Source organism: Danio rerio, chromosome 5, assembly GCF_052040795.2.
Source record: "Danio rerio strain M-AB ecotype USA chromosome 5, GRCz13ab, whole genome shotgun sequence".
NCBI lineage: Eukaryota > Metazoa > Chordata > Actinopteri > Cypriniformes > Danionidae > Danio > Danio rerio.
Genome location: NC_141025.1, coordinates 38,854,966 through 38,875,529, shown reverse-complemented (window position 1 = coordinate 38,875,529; position 20,564 = coordinate 38,854,966). Strand labels below are relative to the sequence as shown.

General features: G+C 36.7%; 1 protein-coding gene across 11 annotated transcripts in view; it reads right to left on the bottom strand.

The window, feature by feature from the left end:
• Nucleotides 1-20,564, bottom strand: part of sptbn2 (spectrin, beta, non-erythrocytic 2) — a 95,126-nt gene that overhangs the window by 24,794 nt on the left and 49,768 nt on the right. For all 11 annotated transcript variants that reach the window (XM_087252087.1, XM_087252092.1, XM_087252086.1 and 8 more), the window contains 8 exon segments: nt 8,661-8,812; nt 7,571-7,744; nt 6,232-6,323; nt 6,059-6,139; nt 4,829-4,944; nt 2,692-2,804; nt 2,400-2,587; nt 74-191 (listed from right to left, as the gene is read on the bottom strand). In XM_087252087.1, coding sequence (XP_087108213.1) covers nt 74-191; nt 2,400-2,587; nt 2,692-2,804; nt 4,829-4,944; nt 6,059-6,139; nt 6,232-6,323; nt 7,571-7,744; nt 8,661-8,812 — 1,034 coding nt within the window.

Genomic DNA, 20,564 nt, shown 5'->3' with positions numbered 1-20,564 from the left:
AACCGGCCATGGGTGTTAATCAATACTCAAGCTATTTTTGTAGATCTATATGTAGTATTTGATGTGTACATACCTTGTTGATGTCAGAGATAAGTTTTCCCTCTCTTGGCATGTATACCTTCTGATTGTTTGCTCTCATTTTACTTTGAATGGTGAAGAGCAAAACCTCCAAATTACCCTTCTCAGTGAACCTGTCAAACACGCATTTGGGGTTAAATGGACATGTCTAGAATGTATACTGACGATCAATCAATTTTTGTCAACATAAAAATTATATTTGCAGCGCATTTTACTTCTCTGTATTGATGTTTATCATATTTAGTGAGATAATCTTTTGAGCAGGGCCTGAAGTCATCCATCGGAAATGGATTAGATGTTGAAAAGTGGGTGTTATATGCCACAATGTAGCCACATTGAATGAGTGTGCTAAAACAATGCCTACACAGCTTATTTTTTGCTACTGGCAAACATTACCTATAGGCAAAACATTCCCAAATAAAATCTTATCATCATGTTTGTAAAAAGATCTAAACATTCTTGAATCAAGAAATTTACTTTAAAAATATGTTCATGCTTAATACAAGATTTTTACAAATCTGACAATAGGGTAAAAAAGTAAATAACTCAAAATAGGGCGGTTAAACAATATCATATCAAATTGCAATACATTTTATTTTGATAATGATGATAAACTCTGGACATTTTTACTCGAGAGTCCATCACACAGCAGCAATATGCGACAGCAACCAAATCAGCATGCAGCATGCAAGTCAAAGTCAAAAGACCATTTCCTACCTCACTTTGCTAACAAACTTGACAAGACAACAAAAATAAAGAAATACTGAGAGGAAGCAGTGACGAAAGGGAAATTAAACTTAAGTTGAAATTATCGACAAAAAAGGCAGTATGAATTCGATTGTATGGAAGTGGTCTGGCAATACAACCAACCTATTCTATCATCTAAAAAAGTTTCACCTAAAAAAACCTTGAAAGTTTTACCATTTGTGTGTACTTGCTGGAAGTTCTGCTGTGTATATTTTTTGTTTATGTGTTGCACATTTAATTTACCTTGTAATGCCAGACCTTAAATGGATTAGTCTTTTTATATGTATTTTAGTATTTCTTTTAATTAAAGGCCAAGTGTGTAATCTGTTTTTATTAACAAACAATATGTTAAATAGTAATTTATTGAACTCTCTAATTTTTGTTGCATCAGTCATTGTTAATGATGGGAAGTCTGATTATTTTACTGACTTGCACCTTTGAGTCTCTTCTTTGAGGTAAACAAATCTTTTTTCGAGTCATTTCGTTCAATTTGCCAAAATATTATTCAAATGTTACGAATTGCTTCCGAACTCATTTTCAATTAGCCCAAATGTTGATCACGCAACAAGCAAATCATAAAGAATGCTATGAGAGAGAAAATAATCATTTATTGTTTACCTGTTCTTTTGTCTACGTCAGCTCACCTCTTCTGACAGGTCTTCAAATCTGAGTAGTTCGTTTATTGACAGTCTCATATAAGCTTAACCAATGCACACAGTGTGAGCTGAAAAGAGCTATGATTAGTTCAACTTTCGAGTCTTTTGGTTGTTAAGTCATTCGTTCATCATGTAACAGCGTGTAAAGAGAGATAACTCACACCCAAAGACTTGAGAAATAAACGGATCAAATCTTTTTTCAGCTCTAAATGTGTAAGATTGGCTTCTGTCTTTCCCGTGATGAACAAATGACTCAAACCCAATAGAAGACTCAAAAAAAGAAACTAATCTTCTACTCTACCTGCACATGTGCAAATGAACTAATCACTCCCTGAGAGGACTCATGAATCTCATCATTGAACAAATCGTTCATGAATGACTCATCACTAGTTATTTTTGGAATAATAACTTTTAAAGCTGGAAGCATTAACAACTTATATCAAAAGTTATCGTTATTGTTCAATATTGAAAAAAATCAGTTTGCATTTTTGCCATATCGCCCAGCCCTAATTTAAATGGAAATTCCTTACTACACTGGCCAACGTTTGACCTTTTTTTAACCATACATCTTAATAACTGTTTAAATGGATGTTCTTAACTACACAGAATTAAGCTGCTAGGTTTTTCAACTGCTTTTTAAAGTCTTCAGTTAAAATTTTACTTATTAGAAACCACTTTATTACAAACTCTTTACTGCCAAAAATGATTTTCTCACTTGTTTTTCTCATTCCATTGAATTCTATTCTATTTAATGCTTTAAACAATATTTCTGGTGAACAGCCCATTTAGTCTAACTGATTTTATAGGTAAAGTTAAGAATTCTAGAGTGGAAAAATATTCTGCAATAGATTGTTAAGTAACATGCAATAAAAAAATAAATACAAGACGTTATCTTTTGTTAGTGTGAACATCACTCACTTGGGTGGTTTCTCCACAGTGCGGTAGGTGTTGAAGGCTTGAAGCTGGTTCTGAACTGCACTGAGTGAGTTAGCAAGCTGGCGATCATTTAGGGTGACGATGGTTTGTTCAATCCACTGCAGCAGCTCTGAGGCCAGAGTCTCATATTTCTCTATCAGTTGATCAGCCTCGATAGCATAATCCAGCACCTACAGAAACAATCAAAAACACCCCCATTGACTTCACAGACAAAACTACCCGTATTTACAGAAACAAGGCCACTTCAGAAAAGGTTATTAATAAAAAAATGTACCTTGCCAATCCTCTTTCCTTCAACGGCGAGTGCCTTCATCTTGCTGAAGTAGTGGTAGTATGTTGCCACATATGTGATGATGGACTTCTCATCAGGCTGATCTACATTCACATCTAGAGAGCAAAAATTTTGACAGAAATGCGGTTAGTGATAACATTCTTTTCATATAGCAGACAGATTTTCTCTTGACCCATCCTGTTTGAACAGCATTTACCTATAGATTTTGAGAGTTTCTTCAAGTTAATGTATGGTATATGCACAGGAACTTTTTTATTGTTAGTAAGCTAGCTCAATCACTTGTGGTGATCTGTGATTCTAATATGAAAATCACCCCTTCTAAAATCTGGTTTCTTTAAAATTCAATGCTTTTTACTACCTGATTGATATACAACATAAAATGGGCCTCAGACAGGACAAGCAGCACTGAATTCTGCACTGTCTTTAAAATATGGAAATTTATTTTACCACAATATTTTCAACTGAGTTTTTGCGCTCGCCTGTTGCTCCTGATGGTGCTTGGGTTTAAGTGGGCTTTCATCTCATTGAACAACTAAATGAATGCTTTAATCCAGGGGTCTCAAACTCGCGGCCCGCGGGCCATTTGCGGCCCTCAGTGCAATATTTTGGAGAGGGTGAGCTGTCGCTCCTCCTCCTGTAAGCTGTTTTAATGCGTACACCAACCCCATCCCTAACCCTACCCCCAGTGACATCACTCGTAGAAGAAGTGCAAAAAAGCTGGAGCTCAAGCTTAAGCTCCCCCTCGCTGGAGCTCAGCTCTCCTAAAATGGCTCTGCAGCGAGCACCTCTTGATATTTTGTGGCCCGCGCCGACCGCTGTACACTGACAGAATCAGTGGAGCGGGGAGAGAGAGCGCTCCCCGCTCCGCTGATTCTATCCGTACACAGCGGTCACTGGCATTCCCCGTCCGCCGTGTAAACAAAGGGGCGGGGATGCCGGTGACGTCACCACACACCCCGCCCCTTTGTTAGATGCTGTGACGGGCGGAAAGTGTTAGGAGGGAACTCGCGCCGGCCAGAACCAAGGTAAGATGTCCCCGCCCCTGCCTGCCACTTAGCTACCTATCTGTAGCCTGCCACCTACCTAGCTACAGCCTGCATCTTATATATATTATAGGTAGATACAGACGGGTAAAGACTGATGTGACTGGAGTGGGGTGGGGGTGTTTTATTTATACATATATACATATATACATATATATTTTTTTTTAGGTGAGGGCAGGCACGTGCACACATAGGGCTCAACCTGTGCAGTGCACATGCCCTTTTTAGTCTTGGATAGAAAGTGCGCTTCCAAAATGATCAAAAGTGCCCCCGCGACGCGGCACACCTTCGGTCCCGCCCTTCAGTAGGCGCGCGACAACACCGCTCTTGAGTACACGCGCGACAACACAGCTGATCAGTACATGCGCGATAACACCGCTCTTCAGTACGCGCACGATAACACCGCTCTTCAGTACGCGCACATCCATTCTGCAGATCTGCACCAATCCCCCCCGCTCTTCCAAAAATTTATCCTGCACATGCCCTTTGGACGGTCTCTGCACAGGCCTGGGTGAGGGAATGGAAGTTGAGTGAGTTCCCGCAAGCCATACTGAGGGTCTCAACTGCTTCCGCTCTAAAGCCAAATGTGGTTCAGATTTGTGAGAAGAAGCGCTGTCAAGTCTCTGGCAGCAAGGAGTAGGCAAAAGATGCCATGTTCAGAAGAACTGTTTATAATCTTCACTCAATGTTCTATTAATGTTCAGGACACTTCATGTTCAGAAGAAATAATTAAAACTGTTAATAATGACATTTGAGGACTTTTTTTTGTAAAATCCCTTATGTGGCCCAGCCTCACCCAGACTTTGCCTCCTGCGGCCCCCAGGTAAATTGAGTTTGAGACCCCTGCTTTAATCTATTTAATTGATTGTATTTAAGTAAATGATATTATCGATGCTGTAACGTTATGAAATTGAAATAATCACTTTAACCTTTCGCCAGACATACATCTGTGGCTGAAAACATTTGCGGTACATATAGCCCACGGTTTTTGTAGAATATGAGACAGCAAATCTATCTCAAGTACCTGGTTAATATGATAAATGCATTTTCCATTTGTGCAGATATCTGCATCTCACCTTCTGGATCCAGCAGCTTGGTAAGACCCAGCTCCTTCTCTGCCACATTAAAGGCATTCTGCAGGTTATAGTGGGCATTAGAGCGCTTGAGATTATCAAAGTCAATCAAGTCCGACCTATGAGAGAGGAAGAGAAAAACTAATTATTTAGGTTTGTACAAGTGTTAGCCAAGAGGACATAACAACAGTGCAATACACTTCTCCAACAAAAGAGGGAAGCATCCAACACTGCAAAGAGAGAGTGGGGGATTTTTCTTCTTATTTAGGTCAATTTAATTCAACTTTTCTTTTTTCTGTTCTTCTGCAAGAAAAAAAAACTGCAGAAAGAACAAAACTGCAAGGGAGACATTTCAGGAGAGCAAATATGAGGAGATGGTGGATCAGATGAAGATGAGAAGAGCAGGAGACTGACATGATTTCTCACCTCAATAAAAAAATAAAATATAAAATAAATCACATAATGTGGTACAATACACATCATGTGGTACAGCCATACAGTTATGGCCCAATTCTTATAGCATATGCTTCAATATTCTGCAGTTTTTTACCTTAAAAATGTATAATTAATTTATTTTTTTTTTTAACAAATTATATTTTTAAAATAACTAAAGTAAAACATAAAAAAAAATTCAATGAATTCATATTAGTTCCACCAAAAATGAAAAATCTGTCATAATTTACTCCCCCTCATTTAACACAAACATGTTTGATCTTCTTCGTTTGAACACAAAATAAGATATATTGAAACATGTTGGTAAGTGGTAGCCATTGACTTCCATAAAACTTGGTAATTACTATGGTAATCAATGGTCACCGGATTGATCCTTCTCCAAAATATCTTCTTTTGTGTTTAACTAAAGGTGAAGTAAATAGTGAGTATATTTTTATGTTGAGGTGAACAATCCTCTTTCTCAATTCTACTGCAATGACACTTTTACACATTCCTGAACTTTAGACTGAGTAAAATGATTTCTTCTAATTTTGTCAAAGATTAAATAAACTGACTTTTACAAAACTAAATTCTCCAAAACAAACTACAGCTAGTGGTTGAAGCCCCTCCAGGCCGCTCTGTATGTGTGAGAACATGCTTAAGAATGAAGAGGCGTGGAGAACATGAGCACATGCTACTTTGTGTAAATGGTAGTCATACAAAAACTTGTCATGTGTTTCATAACAATGGCCTTGTACCATCAGTGTACTTGTATGTCAGTGTGTGAGTGTGGATCGATACCTGTGTTTGTGCACTATGGCATTGAACGCGAGACCATCTCTCCAGCTGGTGGTGAAGTTGTGGACATTGACATTGGGGTACCTGAAAGAGAGCAGCATTCATTTGTACAGGACCAGAACTAGTTGTGTGTTCAACAAACACCAACCATTGCTTTCATTTTATTTCTCACTTACCCTGCAGTCTTCATCTGACACCACAGCAGCAGAGCATCTTTGGCTGATTTCTTCTCCTTGTTGTCCTCCGTCTCAACGCTAATGTCTTGAATCTGTTTAGATGTAAAAAATGTACTGTGTAAACTTGGATTGGAGAGGTTTAAACAGACGCTCTTCAACATAGGTGATGTTTTTGTTTATGTTCTTTAAACTTTTGTTTAATTTGGTTTAGTATACACTACTGAGAATTGAACATAAATACGGTAACCACTATCTGAATATTTCTGAGTAAAGTCAGTTGTGGAATGCAACTGCCGATTACTTTAAATAACCAAACGCTGTGTACACTAAACATGATTTGGTGGTGACAGCTATATTTAGTTGCAGGATGTTCGCTGACTAAACAAACCAACCAATTCAATTGATTTGATTGTTTCTACTGTATTTATAATCTACTATTTGGGTTTTTAAAACACTCTTAACAGTGTTTAGCTCTTTACTGTGATATCTAGAATCAATAGCTCTATGGCACAGACCAAAAGTGGACCAAAAGTTTAAATTACATCAACACATCCACACACCGACTGAGAAAGAAGAAAACACTGCCAAGCTCCATTAAGTCTGGTAAGCAAGTCCTCCTGACCCATTCCAAATAATACACAGATGATAATAATTTTATTTTGGATGGATTCCTTCAGAAAATAATAATAATAAAAAAAAAAAACGTTCAATTTGCTGTCAGCGGTAATTATGTCATTTCAGCAATATAATAAAATGCAAATCAACAACATCTTTACAAGCTAATCAGAAGCTGTGATGAAACGCGGTGAGCAGTCCGGATCACTGGGCTTTGATAATTAGCTCGTTTCAACAGAAGGAATTTCTAGTTGATTAAAAAATGTACAGTCCTATCAAACGGGCAATGAAGAGACAGAGCAAAATATGCTAATTATAGTTCTTTGTGAATACATGACAGACTGATAAAGCAATCTGAAGGACAAACAAAAAGAAAAGTGCTAGATTAAAAGATGACAACAAGCACTATGATAATAGATAATCATATATTCTGCTCAAACTGTTTAGTGACTGAAAACAAGTTTCTTAGAGTCAAATTCCAAAGTCAGGATTATAATCTTAATAGTCTTGATGCAAGTTTATTTGGACAGGAGAATGGGGTGGTTACAACCTAAGATTATTTTAAATATTGTAAGCTACACTATATAAATATTAGTACACTAAAACAATTGCATGAATACTGATGATATGTTTCTTCAGTGGCAGGGCAAATATGCTGCACAGGTTTAGAGACACCACTGTCCCTCAATCTTTTAGACATCTTGTTAAATCCACACTCTCTTACCTGGAAACGGAGGATTATGGTCCAGATGAGTCCGAGTGTGAGACGGTGGTTCCCATCAACGATGTCGTGTGAACCCATGTTTTCCAGGTGAACTTTTTGCTCCTTCAGGAACTGCAGAGCCTTATCAACATTCTCAAGACAGTGGATGCGCATCCGGCCTTTGGTGGGCTTTGGCTGAGAGAAAGAACAAGAAGTTCAATTACTGAAAAACAAAAATGTATGGATAATTACAACAGCACATTGTTCCGTTTATACACTGACAGATTAATAAGAAATTGGGAAAAAATGGGTAATTAGAGATTAATTGATGGACAGCTGGACATGCAAATGTATATAGATGAAAGGATGCATAGAGCATGGATGGGTGGATAGATGGATGCAATGAACATGGATGGGTGAATGGATGCATTGAACATGGATGGATGGATGGATGGATGCATTAAACATGGATGGATGGATGGAAGCATTGAACATGGATAAACGGAGGGATGGATGCATTGAACATGGATGGATGGATGATTGCATTGATGATGGATGGATGGATAGATGCTTTAAACATTGATGGATGGAGGCATTGAACATGGATGGATGGATGGATGGATACATTAAACATGGATGGATGAATGGATGGATGGATGCATTGAACATGTATGGATGTATGGATGGATAGATGGATGCATTGAACATGGATGGATGGATGGATGCATTTAACTTGAATGGATGGCTGAATATATGGATGCATTAAACATGGATGGATGAATAGATGCACGCATTAAAGGATATATGGATGAATGGATGCATTAAATAAACATGGATGGATGGATGGATGCATTAAATGATGGATGATGGGTGGATTGAATAAGGAGGAATGGATGGATGCATTAAATATGGATGGATGGAAATTAATAAAAAGGTTGAAGCATAGATACATGGATGGATGAATGATCCAAGCAATGAATGAATGAATGCACATATAGCTAAAAATATGCAATGAAAATTGATGGAAATAAGCATAGATGCACAGACGGACTGATGACTCCATGGATTGATGGATGAATGAAGATGAATAAATGACTGAAGGTATACTGACCAGTTGTTCCCCGGAGAGAACCTCCAGCAGTCGAATAAGCATGCGTCCATCGCGGAGGTCAGTGTAAAGGTCACCGATCCTGCAGGTCACACGACCCAGGTGAGAGTTCACCCATTTAGTGAAGGTCTTCTTCTGCACTGCCTCTCTCTCATCTGGAAAAAAAGAGGTTTGGAGGTCAAAGAACAATCTGTAGCCTAACATCTGTAAACCTAGCAGCTTAATTCTGTGTAGTTAATCATTTGTAGCATAATCATTTTAGAGAAAAAGCAACATCCAATAACCATTAGCACTGTAAATGAATCTAAAAACATTATCCCCCCACAAATACAAACATATAATAAATAGTAGTAGTAATAGGTGCCCAATTTAAACGCTGAAAAACAATTCTCCATAATACTATATAACACAAGCCATGTCAGGACCTGAATACTACAACAGTGCATAAAATGAACATTCATGAATGACATGCAGTGACCAAGGACTGACTGTAACTCTAAACTCTATTAAAGCAACTCAATTACAGCAGCGCACCAACAGCTTGACTGATGGCTGCCCACATTAATCAGAGCAGACCTCACTCACGTCCAACCAATTACACAAGGGGAAGGGTGGGACTCCACATCACAGACATGATAAAGCATGTGGTCAAATAACATCATATTCATCCTCATATTTAAGCAAAATATGAAACAGACAGAGAAGTATAGTAGAATATTTGATTTGACAGCAGACACACGAGTCTCTAATAAGTAAAGAAGAGAACAGTATTAGCGATGCAGGAACTTATGTGAAAACATATGGGGCTGGTCAGTAAGAGGCTCAACCCACTGCTGTCATCTGAATGACCTTTACAGAGAAACAACAAGCTGTTTAAATCGCAAACACTACTACACACTAACCCACCCCCCCCCCCCTAACTACCACCTATATTCTGAAGGACCCAACGAGAGCTGTGAGTTGTGCCGCATGCGCTAATACGACAAGATTATTCCTGTAACGAGTTTAAATGAAGCATGCTAATTTAATTGCAGATAAGAAAAAATGTCATGAGCATAAAACGCCTCAGTCATTAAACAAACACTCTCCCTGTAAAGGCAGAAAACAAGCATACAAAATAATGCAAGAGCACAATAACAGTGAGAGGAAACACAAGGTCAGTCTCAGTGCCATCTGGTTGCAGATCTTCTCTCTCACACACATACACACAGACACACGGTCCTCTATTAAGGCTGAGCTTGTTATTTCACAAGGAATTGGATCAAACGTTGACACACAAACACCTGTACAACTGAAAACCACAGAGAGATTGACTGTTACACTGCTAAAGGCCAGCTAACCAGTAAAAGATACAAAGTAAAGATCCTGATCCTGGTTAGAGCGGACAGATTAGAAACCCATTAAAGGGAAAAAAAAAAAACCCATTACATTACATTAAAGCCTTAAAGGCTGTCTACTACCCAAGACATTTTCTTTGTCTTTCTGTCTCTAAATGTATAAAATAAAACCATATTTTCTAGTTTCTCTCAGAAATTCCTCATTTTTAACATTTAGACAAACAGCCTACAACCTTACATCAAAATTCATAAAAGATGAAAATATAATTTTTTACGTTTAAAAAGAAATTAGCAGGAAGTTGAAATTACAGGCATTTCGCGTCAACACTAAAATTTATTTACAATATTATTTGTTGAACAACTGGTACAAGATTAAAGAAAATCATGGAAGGGCAGACTACTGAGACTGTTCACGCCCAAACAGATTGACTAATTGGTTGAGAAGTCGTCGAGAGTGTAATCCAGCTAATCTGGCACATTGGTTTGCAAACGAATCTGGATGGTCAAGAACAAGCTTTGACTATAAAATCATATAATTGAACAATGTTAAGAATAAACAGACTTACAGTAGAGATGAAAACACTTCCAATATAATTGACGATTGACAACAAAGGCTATGCGTTGATTTAGGGCATACTCGCACTATGTACAGTTGCCTTGAACCGGGTCAAAGCATGCTTGTACCCCCTCCCGTCTCCCACGACGGCCCACACTGACATTACACTGGGGCATGGGCACGCTTACGTCATCGATGCTGCGCTGTTCAGGGCCTGAGCCAGATTCAGAGCATTCAAACTTCTCAAACGATCTGAGATATGGGTCTGGGCACGGTTCGGATAGCATAGTGCGAGTAGCCCTTAAATTCTACAGTATTGTATAACAGTATAAAGCTCAAAGTGTATTTGGTCATCTACTTTATACAATTTTCTATACCAGTGGTTCCCAAAGTGGGTGCCAAAACAACGGATAAGGGGTGCCTCATGAATCTTAGCTTTTTTCCAATTTGGACAGCCTTAAATAACTTTTGTACCATTTTCTTTTACAGCACATATTATTAATGTATTTTTTGTATATTTACACCAATATGAGCATTTTCCAACAGGTTTTCACTGAATGTTTTGATATGCTCGTTAATGTTAATGTATTCAGAGAATTAAAGATTAATATCCTTTAACATACACTCCAAAAATAGATTTTTGGTGCTTGCTTAAACTTCAAACTACTTATTTAAAGTCAGATTTTTATTTGAGACAACTTAATTGCTTTATTTTCAATCAACTTAAATTTGTAAAAACAATCAAGTTAACTTAATCAATTTGTGTTGGGACAATACGGAATGGTGTGGAACCCTGCATTTTTACTGTGTACACTCCCAACACAAATTGATTCTGTTAACTTAACACTTTTAACATATATATGTTGATTGAACATAAAAAAAGTTTTCCCAATAAAATCTGAAGAATTTAGTTTTTATAAGGTGTGTGTCAGCGTTTGTGTCCGCTACGACAAAGGGTATGCGATGGGTGTGTGCAAAGGCTGCACCAGACCGTACGTGAGCATATTACACATAAGTATAAATCAGCCTTTAATATCATTGTGCTGTGAGACTATGTTTGCTTTTTTTAATGTTATTTTTTTGTGAGCTTATGCTGTTCTATTGTGAGTTTATGTTGGTGTGTGAGGTGCGCTAATGTGCCGAGGTAGTGTTTTAGTCTACTAATACAAAACAAGGCACACACTCAAAACAACAACAAAACAACACTTTAGTGGATAATTTTCAGAGGAACTGTCCTGTAATCGCTAAGACATGTGCAGGGCTTTAATGTCTGGTAGTAGTACAAAAAAAAAACATACACATGCCTTCAAGGGTCACAGAAAACTAAATTATAGACCCATGACAAAATGGATATGCTGTGTGACATGCCCTCATCCTTAACTAGCATGAACAGCTTTACTGTATGCACAATTAATACTACAAGCAATTACAATACAACCAGATTACAATAAAGTTAAACCAACTCTGAAGCAGACAGATAAATTTTGTGTTCTGCTACTTCAGTATATTATTATATTTATATAAACACTAACAACTGATGTAAACTTTAAACACAAGATCTACAGTAGCAATTTTCCCCATGTACAATATAAAGTGGCCTGCCTCATTTTTATCCATTCTTTTCCAAGCCAAAATTATGGTAAAACATTTGATTCATGATTCACAGAATACACCCACTAGCACATCATTCAGTTTTACAATATTTCATAAATGAAATTCTTGCCAATTAAATTTAGAAGAATAAAACAATTGATAATATATAAAAGACTATTTAAGCATCACACTGCAGCACCAAATTAATACTTTACTACTACTTCATTTTGAATCTTTATTGGATCACCTATAATTTACAAATAATTTAACAACTAGAGAATAAATGCACCGCTTCCCTTTTACGTTACGATGAATGAGGTTAATTTTCTAAAGTTAATTAAAATTTTATTTAATAATTTTTAATTTGATTCAGACAACAAAAATGGGACTAGTGTTTAAGCCATATTTTCAATACCATTTTTATTTGAATAACATGAAAGTCACTTTCAAAAAGGTAAACTGCAATCCTTGGATTTGAGTTTTGACATGGTTTTATTGTATTTTCTCAAATCCAGCCAGAAATCCGAATGTAATTACATGAGTTTTATTATATGAGGCTGTAATGATCTAAAGCCACAGACAGTCTGACAAATTATTTCCAAAGAATTTAGAAAAGGGCTTGGTCTTATTGCTTCTACTGATATCATCAAACTCTCACTCACCTACTGTACAACCCCATTCAGGGAAATACTCCACGCAGCAGCTGAGGAAACCTGTTTGGCTGGTCACCGGCACGGCTTTCAAGCACACAAACATGCTCACGTGCACATAATAGCAGAAAATATGTTTCGCATTACTGCTTTTAGATGCGCAGAGCAAATCTAGCTCACTTAGGGTCTGAAATGGATTATATGCCCAGATTATTTCACCTTCTGGCCAGTTCATTAAAAGGTCTACAAACGTCAAAATATCCACACAAGCATTTTTAGAGCTTCTCATTGTCAGGAATTGCTAACTGCTGATAAATGCTGCTTAAGCACATTATGCGTCTAGATATAGTGTGCCATGTTGGACAATTATGCTTTAATTACATATGAAAATGTATTCAAATGTGAACAATTTGAATGAACTTCAGAAAGTAACTGCCCGGAGTAACTCACACACACACTCCCTACATGAGGTGTCCAAGGGCATTGTGCTTTCAGAGGATAAATATTTAGTTTTACCACATAAAAAGGAATTTGTGTGTTGACCAAACAGGCCCAAATCAGCATGAAGGGTCAGCGTGTGTGTTATCAGAGTTGTGGAGTTCTACTTTAGCCTTGATCTGTTTAGAAAAGAAGAGACCTTGTACATTCCACGCCGAGGAGGACACACACACACACACAAAACAGAAGGGAGTCTGAGGACTCTGACCTGCTTTACAATGCAAATATGTCTGAGAGGGTACAGTAGTCATTTGACCATTAAGATGAACGCCCAACATGAACAGATAATCAGTATATACCTGCCTCCTATTCAAATCGATTCACACACACACACACACACACACACACACACACACACACACACACACACACACACACACACACACACACACACACACACACACACACACACACACACACACACCTACATGTCTGCAGCTCCCATCAACACTGATAGTTCTCATATTTACAGCATACACTTATGACCTACATTACACAATGAATAATCTCTGATTTATATTAGCAGAAGGTAATGAGATGTGATCTGACAGTCCAGACCTGTTTTCAATATCCTACAACTTTCTGCCTGCTCCTCCAGCTTCCCTACCACATTTCCTCGATGTTTCTATGTTCAAAACCTTTGAAGGGACTTTCAGGAATCCTCCCAGGGTTCAGGGTCAAATGTGAGTGATGTGTGTCGACTGTCTGAAGAAGCTCATTATCATTGTTAATCATTGGCTGCACCGCATGCTTCCTGACGTCTAGACTAAGACTTCAAATTAGTGACTCCTGATTTACTAAGAAAAGATTTCACCAATTATATTTGTGCATAAAAGCATTGTATTAAGGTGTTTTACTTTAAAAACATTTCTTGTAAAAATGTCAACAGCTGATCTTTACAGCTGACTAATCCATCAATTACAGATTAACCTGAAAACACACTCACACACAAACACACACACATAGGATGAGGATCTTCCTAAAGCTGCATCTTCCTGAGCTTTCAGTCTGCAGTAGGAAAACAGCACAAATGATCTGATTGGGAGTCTGAAAATCCATCGACCAATCAGAAGACTGACTTCATACAAGCTTTGCATATGCCTACCAACTGTTTACAAAAGACACACGCACAGTCTAGACCAGAAAAGAGTGTTTAAAACACCTGAAGAGACAAAAATACCTTGTAGTAAATGATGTAAACCTTGTTCTAAATGAATGACAACTGTGTAAACGGTCAACCTTGGATTTTGATAATGTACTGATGTGTCAGTTTCTGAACTGAATAACATTAAACAGCTTTTAATCTAATCACAGCAGACGCAAACTCATAACATCACTTGTGTACAGACAAAGAGCTGTCTTTGTCTGATTTGTTGCCAATTTCAGACAAACCTTTCTAACATAAGAACGCCACATGGGTCTATACATAGATTTCATCACCAACAAACACAATGAGCTCATATTCATTAACTTTCACGACAATACTCCCTGTTAAGAAAATGGATATGGTTACCATAGAAACCTAAAGGTCACTTCAATACAGAATCAAAAGTCTGTGGACATTAACGGTGTCATTTGAAGGTTAATGTCTAGCTAGATATCAATTATGTACAAGAGAAAGAAACAAAAAGACATTGTGCACCTGCAGGAGAATGTTAATAACTGCTGATGATCAAACATCACCTCAATATTGACACATTGTCTCAAACACAGGATAACACTGGCATGATATTGGCAAAATAAGAACATTATGAGAATGACTGACTGACTGACAAGGTGATGGACGAACAAAATGAATTTCTCAAGACCGTGCACATACTCAGCATTTTTGAGGAAGTGAAAATTATGGAGAACTTCCTGGTAAATAAGTCTAAATTTACATTTATTTCAACACACAAGTAGACAAAAATGAATGTGTTCAGAGAGGAATGTAATTATTCCTTAAAACAACTCAGACCATTAGGCTAACATAATTGCGAGTCTTTAAGGTGCTTACACACTTTGTATGCTTGTATGTTCTTTTCTAAACCTGAGTTTAATTAGGTGAACCAACCCCCTGCCCCCAATGGTTTGTGTTCACACCTTTTTTTTTTTACTAAACTGAGGTTAATTTGCACCCAAGCAGCAGCTGTTTACCCCTATTTTTAGGTAAAAATTACACTGGAGTTAGGTAGAAGAATGCACTGTATTATCTGCCTCTGTAATATAGACATTCTCTCTTCATTGTGTGTCAGTAAAGCTTTTTTTCATCAGAATAAGTGAAAGAAGACAAAATACAATGGTTCCATCTGAAAGCACAGCCTGCTGACTTGTTGCCACTCTACTAATATATATATATATATATATATATATATATATATATATATATATATATATATATATATATATATATATATATATATATATATATATATATATATATATATCAGACAGTGACTTTGGAGCAAAAGTTTCTATGCTAATAATTTTTGTGAACCATCTAAGCCGTTAAGTGTATCAACACACAGCACCGAGGTGCTCGTGGTGATCAGAGTTTGACTCCTAGCTCAGTGTACTTTGCCAATCCTTCCCCTCTCTGTCTGCTTCCAGTGCTTTCCTGTCAGAAATCTCTAGTGCCCTATCCTTATAAAACAGGAAAACCCCTATGCAGTGCTCCATAGTTTGTAGAGATGTCGATTTATGAGCAATAACGTGTTATTGCATCATGCTGTAATTTGTATAGGAGAAGGGAGAATGACATATTTGTGTAGCGCACTGTAATTTGAATAGAAAGAAATGAGAAGCAATAATATGTTCAGCTGCTGTTTCAAATATGCTGGTCAAAATGTTTTTGTTCATCTCACTGGTCACAGCAAACCTGCTCTCAGATCCTAATGCAAATGGCTCATACTTCTAGAATGTTTTGGTGCCACTTAAGAAATATTTTACCTAGTTTAAAGCCAGTGCTTTGGGTGTTGAAAGACAAAGAACCAATGCAGAACTAGGGATGCAACGATTAAATGATAAATTTTGGCTGTACAATTATAGTGAGGAATAATCATGGTTCCACAGTTATCACGAATATTGTGCATTAATTAATTTCAAAACACTTCTATTTTAGAAAATAGCAAGAAAACTTCTTATATTCCTCCGTATATATAGTGGTATTCATTGCTGCTCAGTAAACAATGAATACAGCAATATATTATATAACAAAATAATTTTAAAAACAAACAACAGTCCATTTTTCTTTACTGAAAAGTTTGGCATTTAACATATATTACAACATTTAACATAATTTTATAATATACGTAATATTTTACACTGAAAATAAAATGACAGAACAATGAATGAATAAATAAATAAAAAAATAATATTTCTCTAATGTAAATGTAAGCAACATATTAGATAAGTATTTCCCTTTTAAAGGGAACAAATGTACTGAAAGGTTGCTGAACCTCTGTCTGAAAGGCACTTTTGATCAACTACATTAGAATTTTTTTTTTTCATTTTGTATTTTTTTCTTTTTGGAGATGAAATGTGTATTTTCCATACAAAGTATGAAGCTGATTGGTCCATTTCTTGTCACATGACATGCATCCTTTGAAGGCAGCATTTTTCAGTAACACTGGTTTACATTTACATTAAGCAAACTCAAAAATAAATAAATAAAAATAAAAATTCAACCTAAATATGTGCCAAGTATGGACAAAACTAACCACTGGGCAACACGTATTAACTTACGCACTGTCCTTTAGCCACAGAGGAATGAACCACAAATTTCTTTGGCAATTGTTTTACAAAGCAAATGCCCTTCCAGCCGCAACCCAGCACTTAGGGTGCTTTTACACCTGTGGATCGATTCTTTTGTTCCGAAACAGGGATTAAAACGGCTACATTGTTGCACTTTGTTCTTGGTGCGGTTCGCTTTCCCACGGCAAAGTTTCTAAATGGACCAAAAGAGCTAAAACAAGTCACGTGCAAGTAAACTCTTTGACCACCTCACCACCTCATTCAGGCAAATTCGGACCGATTGCTTGATTGCTGGATTCACATATGCCAAATGAACTGAGCTAACTGGGGAAACGTGCCAGGTTCCGAAACAAAAGACTAGATGTGAAAGCACCCTTAGATTATTACCCTCAGTGCTGGGAAACACATTTATTTTTGTTTGTTTATTATTTGTGCAGCTCACCAGGACAAATCAATGGTGATATCTCATCGCTATTTTGTTTCTTTCTTTCATGACCTTTAATTTAGAACTACTTGAGCTAATAAGATACACAGGTGCAGGAAATACTGAAAAACACCATCAGAAACTAATTCAGATATTTCTGTAAGCGTGCATGACTTATGACGAACACTCCCAATACAACAAACATGCATTAACTGTCTTAGGCCTGAAGCACATACTGAAAAACATTAAAAGCAAAGAAAAATTCCACAAAAGAAAATATCCATGATCTCTTTTGGACATGATTTTCTGTCCTTGTGAAAACTTGACAAATACAGAGAGTACCAACTTCCATATGCATTTAAGTGGATCTATAACTGTGTGTGTGTGCAAATTCCACAATAGGCTGGTCATGTTGTGACAGGGCTGCTATCCCGAGGTGATGTTCAGGAGAAGCAGAGTGTGAGACATGGTGAAAGAGAGAGAGAAAAAGAGAGCATAGCATAACCTCTAAGGGGAGTTAAAAGTGTCAAATGTGAACACTAGATCAAGTTAACAGCTCTTCCACTTTCATCATCACCTGGAAATGTTCTGACATTAAGTTGCTGTTTGTTTGTCCACACGTGATTTTTCTGACCTGCGATCATGTGGTAACTGATATTTGTTTGTCTTAAGTGTGCCTGTGTCCTAGTAATAATATTAGGTTAATACAAATGGTCTGTCACTATACTATAAGCAGCTCAGGTATGTCTGAAAGCTGATGTATGTGTGAGTCTAGAGTTTTTCCTCGATGACTAGTGCAGTGTTGACAGCACACTGACAGAGGTATTAAACTGTGTACACAACATATTTATCTGCAAACATACACATATGGACACCTCTACACCCTCCTAAACTGGGTAATACAGTCATGTTTTGAGAAAAACAATATTAGAACTCTCAAGATCAACGACTGGAATGAATTAGATGTTATGTTATGCAGTTAAACTCTTTACATGGAAAAATCTCCATGTTTTCATGCTATGATGTCATCTCACATTGAATCTGCACTGGACAAAGTGTCAAAGCTACATTTAATCTCATAATATTCAATAAGGTTTTCAATTTATTTATTAAATCTTGATGTTAAACTAAAATTCTACTAAGGCTGGGCAATATTGCAAAACAATTATCACGATATCAAGTATCATTTAATTTGGAATCAATAATTATTAAATTAATTTAGAAATATTAGGATTTTTAAAAATTTTACCACTTTATTTTATTAACCAATATTACTAAGGCAAATAGTTTTAATAGTCAGAAACAAAAATATTTAAACTAAATATCTCATCTCTTTAAAATAAAATAAATATAAGTGTTAAAGAGACTTAAACTTGATAAATACAATGTTACAAAGTGTGTGCAATGGTTAAGGTAGATCTACATATGTCAATAATAATACAGCAAACCTCAAACTCTGTAAACAAAAAATATGATAATCAAATCTGAGCTTTCAAGTAAATTAACCAACCATCATTATTCAAATATAAATTGCAACATAACACATTGTTGAATAAATAAAAGTTGAATAACTATAATAACCTTAATGCTACAAACTGTCAGATGGGGAGCTATTGACTGGGATGCACAAGAAAAGAAACCAAAAAGCCACTTTTGTGAAATCCTTACATTCTTTTTTGTTTAAAATCTCTTCACTGCTGCTTTATGGCACCCATTTCCACGCATGTTGTTATTCTGACCTGAAGAGACGAGCTTGAGCATGTGGCTTCCTTGACCATTACAATGGCGTTTCTCGTAACTAGACGACCATCAACCATTTTCTCAGAGGATGATGAATGGAGTTTATAGAGAAAAGTAAAAAGCACAGCAGTGTTTGGGTGCGCTATGTCTGTCTGAGGTAATTAGCTTACCGTTATTACTGATATGTGTATATTCCACACAAAACTGAAGCAGATTGGTTAGTTTTATCTATTGTGGTGTGGTGTGCTTGCAGCATTCTGAAAAGTTCAGATGTTTTTCAACTAGGTGTAACTTGAAAAAAAGTGTGCGTTGTGCACCTCTATTGGAAATTACCCTATTGGAGTACTTGCACCTTATAAGCTTACTGGCATTCCATTTAAGACGAACGCTCAGCAGCCACATTTAAATAAAACTATAGCCTTCATACTGAACTTTTTTTAATCGTTATTGACAATGGTGTTCGGACAATAAATACAGATACTGATTTAATCGCCCAGCCTTGAATTCTACACAATAAGATGAACAACAAAATCTGTCCCAGGTGACTTTCAACCTAAATCCATTAGTATGAAATCAGCAGTCCATCAAGAGAATGCAAAAACAGAAGATGTATAAAATGAGCCAACTTTTAATACTATTCGAATATATTGGATGTAGTCTAATGCACAACAAATATGCAATAAATATAGAAAATTTTAATGTTTCAACAAAGTTAAAGACAATTTCTATTTGGATGGCAAAATCAGCATACCTTTACTAGTCTTGAGCTTCCAAAATGATTTGACAAGCTGATTTGTAGCTTGTCAATGATATGAACATCACATGACAACATCAGACTACGTCCATTGTTAATTGCTTATGTGTAAAATACAGCTAAAATTATTTTAACCTCAAACCTGAGTGACTCCATCTGGTGTAGAAGCATTTGAGGTCAATAAAACATGAATCAAAATCATAATAAAGAACAGAGAATGCAAGAATAAGCTGAATATTAGAACAAAATATTCAAAATATGTGGATTGCCAGTCTTAAGCTTAAAAACAAACACAGTTAAGTATTAACAACCAATGCATGTTTCTCTCTCACACATACACACACACACCCACCCACACATCTGTTAAGTAGCAGTGGTGTAATTGCTGCTGTCTCGCTGCTGTTTGGGCGTGCAGTGGAGAGCAGTATATTCTACCCTTTCATCTCTCTCTCTCTCTCCTGTTATTATTTTTAACCCCTACATCTTCCGGGCCTTTTTCTTCTGCTTGCATTCCCGCCCACTTTTTTTTTTTTTAATCTCTGATCGCCAATCACCACACTAGAATCCCTTCTCTTACAGTTTAACAGCCCATTTCAGAACTACAGAGAAGCAATGAAATCATC